General features: G+C 36.5%; 4 protein-coding genes and 1 non-coding gene across 5 annotated transcripts; 1 reads left to right on the forward strand and 4 right to left on the reverse strand.

The window, feature by feature from the left end:
* Positions 1-109: 109 nt before the first annotated feature.
* AT3G04850 (Tesmin/TSO1-like CXC domain-containing protein) lies at positions 110-4,288 on the reverse strand. The gene is made up of 10 exons (NM_111357.4): positions 4,010-4,288; positions 3,455-3,627; positions 2,691-3,354; positions 1,970-2,397; positions 1,802-1,876; positions 1,239-1,419; positions 997-1,092; positions 835-901; positions 678-756; positions 110-583 (listed from the first exon to the last, which is right to left on the reverse strand). The coding sequence occupies exons 1-10, from the start codon at positions 4,061-4,063 to the stop codon at positions 481-483; spliced, it is 1,920 nt and encodes a 639-aa protein (NP_187136.3). The 5' UTR covers positions 4,064-4,288; the 3' UTR covers positions 110-480.
* Positions 4,289-5,116: 828 nt separating this feature from the next.
* AT3G04854 (uncharacterized protein) lies at positions 5,117-5,832 on the forward strand. Its single transcript, NM_001337543.1, has one exon. The coding sequence runs from the start codon at positions 5,479-5,481 to the stop codon at positions 5,587-5,589; it is 111 nt and encodes a 36-aa protein (NP_001319472.1). The 5' UTR covers positions 5,117-5,478; the 3' UTR covers positions 5,590-5,832.
* Positions 5,833-5,997: 165 nt separating this feature from the next.
* On the reverse strand, positions 5,998-6,325 carry AT3G04855 (uncharacterized protein; the record flags this gene model as incomplete). The annotated part of the gene is made up of 1 exon (NM_001125102.2): positions 5,998-6,325. Exon 1 carries the CDS (start codon positions 6,130-6,132, stop codon positions 5,998-6,000), a length of 135 nt encoding a protein of 44 aa, NP_001118574.1. The 5' UTR covers positions 6,133-6,325.
* Positions 6,326-6,551: 226 nt separating this feature from the next.
* On the reverse strand, positions 6,552-7,109 carry AT3G00180. Its single transcript, NR_143784.1, has 2 exons — positions 6,900-7,109; positions 6,552-6,633 (listed from the first exon to the last, which is right to left on the reverse strand). It is a non-coding gene; the product is annotated as an uncharacterized misc_RNA (transcript).
* Positions 7,039-8,835, reverse strand: AT3G04860 (hypothetical protein (DUF868)). The gene is made up of 2 exons (NM_111358.4): positions 8,601-8,835; positions 7,039-8,517 (listed from the first exon to the last, which is right to left on the reverse strand). Exon 2 carries the CDS (start codon positions 8,428-8,430, stop codon positions 7,561-7,563), a length of 870 nt encoding a protein of 289 aa, NP_566240.1. The 5' UTR covers positions 8,431-8,517; positions 8,601-8,835; the 3' UTR covers positions 7,039-7,560.
* Positions 8,836-9,930: the final 1,095 nt, after the last annotated feature.

Below are 9,930 nucleotides of genomic sequence, written 5' to 3' on the forward strand. Positions count from 1 at the left end.
AGACTTTATTCATTGTAGTTTCAATTGAATAATACATAACTTTTTCTAATGATTTTGTTAATAATACTCCTTTCCGTAATATCAAGAATCTGATTTGTGGAGTTTGTTTGAAAGAATGAGTTAGCAACCAAGAGAGAACAAAATCGGAGCAGAGGAAGGAGACAAACAACACCACTACAAAACTTTCTTCAGTGAAAAACAAACACTAAAACATTATAAACTAGCAGAGCAAAACAGGTAACACACATTCACACCCTAAGCAAAAATCTTCCAATACATATATTTGTAATATATACCCACCAAAACTAGACTTGGAAATAACAAGATGAAAGTGAGATTAAGGTAGATCAAACAAAACCCATTCGAGCAACAGCAGACACAGAGCTTTCATACGGTGGTTTTGATTGATTGAGTCGTGCGTGATTGATAACATAACAGGAGTCTCCTGGTTCTTCAGATGGTGCTTCTGAGTAGTCAGTCTCAAAGTTCAGACAGGTTTGACAGTGATGTTAAGGAACGGAATGCTACAGAACCAGGGAGCAACAAGCGGTTTCTCTCACTGGTTAAGATTTCTTCGTTTTGCCTGAGAAAGATAACCCGGGAAAGTTAGTGTTTAGAGACCACTATTCACTGTTACCTTGAGCTTTGGACATTGCAACGTAGATTACTAATTATACCTTGAAGCATCGCCATGATCACCATAGTGTTTAGCTTCATCATTGATTGTTACCACATCAGAATCTCCCGCACATTGCTCTGAGAACAATGCAAACTATCTTAGAGATATCTGCTTCTGTACAAGAATGAAAGGGCAATAGATAATTGAAAGCTTACCATTTGTGTGACCAAAAGTATTCTTGCATCCCATGCATCTGCAGTTAGAGGAGCATCCAACGCCCATCTTGATAAAGTCATAGTAACATCCAATGGTTCAGAAGAATGACATTATTCAAAATTTAAGTGCGAACGAAGAAGGATAAGTGAAACCAAAGTTACCATAAAGCATTCACAATATTTCTTTGAGCAGCCTGATTTCCTGCAGTTGCATCCTCTTTTGTGTCTTGCTGAAGCAGGAGTCTTGCTGTTCTCGACCTACAGATGTAATATAAACATGAGACAAAAAAAAAATCCTCAGTACTATCTAGTTGCAGTCATACTTTAATCAGCGAATCAGGACAAGTCTATTTTTTTCTGTATTATGTAGTTGATCTCACTATTGATCTCATGATATGTCTTACCCATAAATCTATAACAGTATCAGAAGTTGAGACCACTTTTGGAGCAAAAGCTAATGGGTTGCGGGCTTTAATCACTTCACGACTTTTCATAACTAGGTCTTCATGAATGGGCTTATTGAAACAATTTTGACATGAACAAGGTTCACCACAGAATAGACCAGCGGAAAAACATTCACAATACCTGTACAGCAAAGATATGAATATGTAGTTAACGACGGGTTGGTGTCTATGTTCTACACAACCTAAAATTCAGTGTATTTAACAACTTAAGCTGAGTTGCAGAAAAGGTATGAGCTTTTTGGACAAGAAAAAGGTATAAACTTTTGGATAAAAAAGTTCTGGAACATAGAAGCTGACAATGCTGCACTTTCAGCGAGACAGAACAACATCTGCAACAGACTTCACACATCATCTAGTTCACTTGAAAGTAGTATCCAATGAAAGTGACTCAATAGCTTTTAGAAAAGTGGGAATAAAAACCTAACCATATCATTTAAAGAAAAACAGACGTTTTTGGCATCTGAAAATTGTGTCCAGGGAATGATTGTAAGGAAAGAGCTTACAGCTTCAAGCATTGTGATTTCCTACATTTACAGCGCTTACAGCTGCCAAGTTCGTCAAGTCCTTGAGACAATTGCCTGCATTAATCAGTATTTCAAGTATAAGTTTTGTATTCATAGCTAATAGTTGATGGCTGGTACAAGATTAGGAACATCGAAATATTTTCCAACCTATTTTCCATTGCCATGAGTTGGTCAAAACATTCTCCTTCCACTGATCTCTCAGGAGGCTCCATGATTTTGACATCACTGAATACCACCAAATCTCTTTTTGTGGAGACAGGAGTTGAGAATTCATCTTCAATATTATAATGAAATGTTGTAGAAGGAAAAGCCTGACCATCTTTGATTTTTTTTTTTTTTCGGCCACTTGAGACTGAGGGGTTCACGAAACCATTCAAGTGCAGGCCAATCGTTCGTGGAATGGGTAGAATCTCATCAGTGTCTTGTTTACTGGTGTCTAAACAATTTTGTGGACTGGGAGCTTTATTGATAGAGGTAGAATCAAGAGGAAGATCATTTGTAGAATCACGCAAAGGTATCCTTTTGTGAGACCCTCCCATGTCAAAAGTTAAGCAGCGCCTGCGTACACTTCGTTGCTGTAAGAGTCAATTTATAGGTATTAGCTAAGTTCCACAGTTTAAATCAAATCATTAACTAGCAGATGAAAATTATTTCTACTTGCAATATAAAAGCAAATGATCTAACTGAAAAACAACCACCTGAAGTTTAAGTCTAAGTCTCCAAAAACACATCATTATTTCGATTGACTTTTGGAGAACAATAGCGCTAAAAGGTAAAGAATGAAAAGAAATGTACACATGACTAATGAGTAATCATGAGGTCTGAGAAGACATAAAAGCAACAGCAAAACAAAATACTGAAATGTTACCTTGCCACTGGGCTGAAGGTCTTTATCTTCCTTGTCTTCAGCTTCGGCAGTTGAATCAATAGCTGCTACCTTGGAGGAACAACTGAGATTAATGTCTGGAGCTCCAGCTGCAACTTGTACACTGCACGAACCTTCCCGCTCTTCGACATAATTTGAGTTATTACAGTAGATAGAAAACTGTTGAGGCTCAGAAGCAAGAGAATAAAATCTAGGATCTGTGGTCCTTGGAATCTGTTGCTCATAGTTCTGGATATCAGCAACATCAAACATTATTACTTCTTTACCAAACCCACTCTCAGCTTCCATTTCATCAGTGTGAAGTACTCCATCTGAATCAGCATCAAAGTCAAGTGGATCAAAAGACTGTCTACATAACTCATCAGACAGCTCTCTGGATCCACCACCGCTTCCTATTTCATCATCAGCATCCATAGGTACTTCATCACAAGAAACCATCTGAATATCACATCCATCTCTTCCGTGTTTCAATGAATTCGCCAACTCAATTGCTAAGCTTATCTGCTCCTTAAATGGCTTGGGTTCAGAAACATTTTCCAACTTCTCAGGCCTACACTTTAGCTTCTCCTCCCATAAAGCATCTGGTGAGTTTTTTAGAGTCTCACCGATGAGGACTACTGGACTCGATAGATCTAGAGAACGATGCCTAAACAAGGAACATAACCACACAACAATACCATTGTCAGCAACCAACAACAAATCTTTCTTACTATCAATAAGACAAGTAAAAGGAGTAATCAAGTAACCTTTTGATGAAAAATCTGGAATCTCGGTAAGAGTTTAACTGCGGGGAACAAAATAGAGATGATGATGATGATGGAGATGTAAAAACCAGTGAGTGCAAGATATTCTCTGGGCGTCCTGGCTTCACTGGCTCTATTGGAGAGAGATCATTAATATATTGAAAAACTGGAGAATCCTGCGGATTACAGTGAGAATCTAACTCATTAGAACTCAATTCAACAACAAAGAAACGTGAAGAGATACATAATTAGTGACCCTAAATTCAAGCATAATTGGAAAAATACTAATCTAGTAGCAAAAGGAGAAAAACTCAAATCGAGTCAAATTGCTGAAAATTAAGGCAACGAAGACGATCATAAGCCCCAAAACCTAATTTTATAACAGTAAGAGTTATATGAATTATGGACCCAAAGAGTAGCAGATCCGATGAAGACGAGCGAATTTAGGAAACATCTAGATGCAAATTCACTGAGTCGGTTCTCCAAATAAAAACAAATATAAAGGAAGAAAAACTAAAGTAGGAGCAGATTATCATAATTAAGGAGTGAGAGAGGAACCTCGAAGTTGCAGAAGGAAACGGCGGAGATGCGGTTCTTATCTGGTGTATCCATTTCCGGCGAGGTTTATACTAACTGGGTCGTTCTACTCCAACTTCGCCTCCCGGAAAACAAAAACGAAGCACTAAAAGAAGAAGAAGAAGAAGACGAAGAGAGTGGATCGGTTACTGAAGAAGAAGAAGGTGGAGATTTCAATGGAGGAGGAGCGGGAAAGCGGGAAACAGTAATGTGAAAAGCCGTGTGCTTGCTTTCCTCTCTCTATAATTGGGCCCACACATTAAAAAAAAAAAAAGTAGAATCGATTTTTATTAGTGAAAGTGTGAAAGTAATTGGGCCCATTGGGTTTGAATTTAAGGCTTTTAAATCGTATAGGCAAACTAGATTTTTTTTTTTGTCGGATTAATTCAAGCAAACGGTGCACAATGACTAACAAATTTGGCTATTTTTCTTGCAATAATTATTAGGGATCTTTCCAGGAATTCTTAAAGAACATTATATTCACCCTTCTTCAATATGGGGGATCTCCATCTCCGCCGTTACCAGAACAAAACATTATTTTGTGTTTACGACAAAATATATTTAAACATGTTATATTTACGACACCAACCTAAGAGACAAAACGAAATCTTAAGAACATAATAATGCATAAGTTCGTTTTACTTTCAACGTATTAAAATTTTACATTTAAATTTATTTGTCTTTTAAGTTTTAGATTTAGTAAAACATGAATTTATTTTCAAATAAATTTTTAGTGAAAATGATTATTTTAGAGAAAGTTTTTTAAAATGAGTTTAAGTTTAAATCTATATAACGTGAAAACTATGCCGAGCTTTGAACACCAGCTTACGGACCAACAACTTAGGACATGATGTCTAAGCGCGATTAGTTTCGACGTTTTTAAAATTGAACATTTAAACTAATTCTTAAAAAGTAATAATGAAATTAACATTGGTTTTAGTTAAAAATTATTAATTAGTGAAAAAATTATTTAAATGTTTTAGTGAAAGTTTTAAATTAATTAGTTTTAGTTTTACTTAAAATCATTTTTATAGAAATAAAAACAAAGATAAGAATGAAAACGAATAATGTAACTTGTTAGATGTGGTAGCAAAGAAGGCCCATAAAAAAACCATTTGAAGACGCCCACACTTAACCAAACGTCCCAACACTTGCATTGCTCTCTCTAGCCCTCCTGAATCAGCTGCTTCAAGCCCAACTTCTTTTCTTCTTATTGACTTTCCTTCTTCTCTCGGTCGTTGACTCTCTTCTTCTTCTTCCTCTTCTTGTTCTTATTGATTTCAATTTTCTTTGTGCAGGTTCAATGAAGGATTTCAACTTCAACAGTCCAGCCATCGAAACATTAGCCGCCGTCTACATAATCCACCGGTGAAAGTGTAGTGGTGGAGATCATGTGAAATTAGGGTCTGACTGTAGAAGTAGTCACAGGATACTGAATTGCAAAAGATAGAATGGCGATAAATGTAAGAAACGTGACGATCGGTCTTCAGATTACAAGATTACCGACAGATTATCACGAACCTCTCTTCGCTATCCTCTTTTTCCTCGTAGTCTCCGGTTAAAGCTTTACGGTGGCTAGATCATCATTATCCGGTGAACGAGAGAGGGTTGACGTACGGAGATCATCATTCAATCAATAAAACGATGCTTTCCACGCCGATCAATGGATGAAACGATGCGCTCTGATCAATCTAACTCTTACGGATTGTCGGATCATGTTGCAGAGATGATGATCATCATCATCGAATTAGAGAGTTTTGATTTTATTTCTCTCAAGGAAGAAAGAATTAGAAAAAGCGAGAGAGCGTATCTATAAGCAAAAGTGTTAATTAGGTCTAATCCCAATCGATGGAACACACAATAGAGCCGTTGGAGTCGGTTATGTTTACTTATTTTAATACAAAAAGGTTCAAAAGAAAAAAAGGAAATTGTCATCTCAATTTCCTATTCTTTCAATGGGCTTTATTTTCTTATGAAACCAAAACTATTTGCTTCTTCTCTTCTTGTCTCGTCGGCACTTGAAGATTCTGCCATTCTTTCTTCCCATAAAAATTGGTCTTAACCGGTTTCCGGTATGGTACGTTGGGGTGGGGTCCGGGTGGCATGGTCTGGCATGGTCTAGGAGTGTGATGCTACTGTATTTTTCATGGCATTATTATTACAGAACCAGACAGAAAGGCAAACATGTGATGATTCCACATAGACCCAAAAGAAATTTTGTTGTAGCCATAGGAAGCATTCTAAAGGACCCATCTATATGTCTCTCCTTTTCTCATTAACCTTTTCAAGATTCCCTCAATACAATAAGAGCCAAAAAGAAAGCAGGAGATCAAACAAACGGCAAGCTGTTTCAGAGATTCTTTGCAAAACTGTATGCAGTTTGTGTTCAGGTCCCCCCACCCATTGAGATATCCAAATCTAAAAGTTTGAATTGACGTATAAAGTAACTTGGCTTGCTCTAAAACATCTTTCTCTGACTTGACAATCCAAGAGAACTTTGATGTTCTTTCAAGCAAGAGTGCTATGTTGTACACTTTTCGGTGGATATCGAATCATAATAAACTTTGCAAACTCTCTCATGTCACGGGTTCATGCTACAAGAACAGCTTCAAGGAAAAGTTTTCAAAACATTATTTGGACAAACCCAACAGTCAAAACTCAAAACATTATTCAGACAGTTTTTCTAAGGAACAGGAACAACTATAGAGAGGTTTGTTTGAAGCAAGTTGAAAACCCTACCTAAACCATATGATTCAGCAAGAGTATCTATCATGCTATTATAATCTTTAATTTTTTTAGCAGTCTAGGAGGGCTAGAGAAGAGACCGCAGCAAGGAAATAATTGAAATGTGAAAACTTGAAACATGACTTACTGATTCACAATTTAAGAATCTTCAAGTACAAACCCACGTCTCTCTAGAATCCTTGATAAAATACTCTTTAAACCTGCAGAAACTGCAAAGAGCTGGATAATAACAAAGTGCTATATACAATGTCTCAAAAGGTATGGCGCTAAACAAAACCAAATACATGATATATCTCTAAAAGGAAGATACATATACTTGATAAAATGATTCAGCAAGAATATCTAGATGGATGCAAAGCACATGTTTGATAATCTTCTTGTAACTACTAGCTTTAGCTCAGATCGTTATAATCTGATTTGTCCACAATTGAACAGCCAATAGAAGAAAGACCATACACCAAAGAAACCCTTAATGTAGTTAGAACTATCAAGTGTATTGAGGAACATTATGCACATGGAGAACAAAACAGAGTATCTAGACAGTTGGTTTCTTGATACAGGGCTAAAGTAATCGGCTTTGAACAAAAGTCTTTACAAGTCTCAAGTAAAAACTTTTGACATATGAAACTGATATATACTTCAATGATCCGGTTCGAACATTTTACGAGAAAACTATAATTGAAACCAATTGATCATATGATAAAATAAATTGACAAGAATCAACAGTTCCTTTTTAACCTTTAGTTAGCACTCAAGAGAAACAAAAGAACTCTCAAAACTCTTCTTCTCTACTCGTTCTTCCAAGCATACAGAATCAATGAAAACCCAAAACTTTGAGATTTTGAGCTCGTGGGGACCTGTGTGAAAGACCAGGTCTTTTCAACAGATTGACAAGTCCTGAACATAAACACTGCATTTCCTGGTGATGATGGCAACCCAAAGAACCAACTGTGGACATCCCAGAGAACTTCCACAGAGATTCTATTGACAATTATGGTATCGTTGCCACGGAACTTCCAATGAAGCCGCTGCACTTGCATCAAGATCTTTCCATCGACACGAACAATGAGACAAGGATCACTGAGACTAGTGTCACACTCGATCACAAGATCATGAGTTTTGCCATCACCTGAAAACTGAGCTTTAGTTGCAAACGTTCTCTTGCCAAAGACATGCTCTTTCTTAGCAATGAACACAGCACCTAAAGATGAAGAAGGTGCAGCATTCGTCTTTTTAAAAGCTTCTTTCTTCATATCACCAAGAAGAAGAACCATCTCTTTGTCAACAACAACTCCAACATAGAACCCTCCTAAAGGTTCAGGGCTGGATCCAAATTTAGCAGACGAGAGATCCCAGAAAACATCGATATTACAGGCATACGCCTCTAGAGTCTTGGACCCTTTTCGTTTAGTGAAGAGCCACGGCTTAATCTCGACTTTACACAGACTTCGGTTGCAAGAATCATCAACCCCCACGGTAACACACTGACCCATCAGATTCTTAGTCCATGTGACTGTGATCAAGCAAGTCCTACCTCGGATGCGGCAACGGTAGATGCATATTACCAAATTCTGAGCATTTCTTCCAGCGCTCGAGGAAGACGAAGAGTCCGCAATCTGAACACCATTTTCACCAGAGCAAGAAGGAAAATCTCTCATTTTTTTTTCCTTACAGAATTCCCAATTTCGAGCTTCTCTCTCTCTCCGGAATTTCAACAAACACCTTGTGGCCAAAACTGGGCAACGCTGAGAAATTCAAAGGCGGCGAATTTAACTTCAGTTTAGTAACGAAATTTCGTAAAAGCAAGTGTTTAGACTATAGGATTTACCTGAAAGTGATAAGTTTCATCAAAAGAAAGAGAAACCCAATCTCAAAAAAGCATCGAAATCTGGAAAAATGTCAACAGATTTGATCTGGGTTCTATCAAATCGATCCAGTTTCATCAACCAAGGAGAGAATGAGAAGTTAAGAGAAAGCCTGAGACTCCGGGAGAGAGAGAGAGAGAATGCACAAAAGGCGAAATTCGCCAAAATAGAAGAGAATGTGTGTGTGCCTACTACTGTAGTCAAAAATAAAAGACAGAAACAGACAAAAAGGAAACTTTGTTTTCACTGTCTGAGTCATTTTTTCTAAAAACGTTAAAATAATTACCCGATTTTCTTGGCAAAGTACCAAATTCGAATTTAATTCAGCGGAAAACGACTGTAACAATAAATTTCGGACAAAAACATTATTTACATTCTTTTCTTTTTTACATCATCTTAGATTTTAATCAAAAAATTTACAAACTTTGGTTCGAACTTTGTTATTTTTGACACAAATACTCACATTTTCTTCTGTGCTTTAAGTTAAATAATAAAGGGTTTTAACTTTGTCTCATTATAGTGAATTTTTTATGTATATTCTTAAAAAAAAAAGTAGGATAAAAATTAAAAAAGTATATGAAAGGCTGGAAGGAATGGTTGCCACGTGTGGTATGATAACCATTGGTATCTCATGACTTGTAGTAGGCATGTAGTTAATACCCACGATTGAGCCCACTCTCACTGCTCTCTTGGGCTTTCGCTAATGGATTAATTAGTCATATACCGTTTTTAGAGGTAGTTTAGCGATTGAATTTTTCATACGATAATCAATCATATGTCTTGACTCTTCATTCCATTGTCAACCAAATAGGTGGGTGAAGAGCATATGTTTAATTATCAAAACGAACAAAGTTATCATACCAAATAGGTTAAACTGTTTCCTTTTGTTTGGCAATGCTACCGCAAAAGTCTTGGAATAATTAATTATCATTATGTATGTTTCCGATTGAAATTTGGACCAACCTGTAATAAAGCAGGTCCCAGTAGTTTAACATTATTTTCTTGGGATCTGATTTTTTATTTTTTTATTTTATCGTAGTCTCATTTTCGTTATTAATATTATCGTGTTGTTGGTGTCGTTTGTTATTTTATACTAGTATTGATTTAAAATTAATAATATGTCTCCCTATCTACTTGTGAGCGACGGACATCTTCTCAAAACAGAAGATAAAAATGCAAATAAAAAATCCTAAACATTGACAAAGATTGTAATTTGTAGGATGAGTCGTTTCTTTCAAGAAGCTATAAAATCTTAAAAACGTTAAAACAAAACAGAAATAAGTGATACTAGGA

The sequence above is a fragment of the Arabidopsis thaliana genome, chromosome 3 (assembly GCF_000001735.4).
Source record: "Arabidopsis thaliana chromosome 3, partial sequence".
Taxonomy (NCBI): domain Eukaryota; kingdom Viridiplantae; phylum Streptophyta; class Magnoliopsida; order Brassicales; family Brassicaceae; genus Arabidopsis; species Arabidopsis thaliana.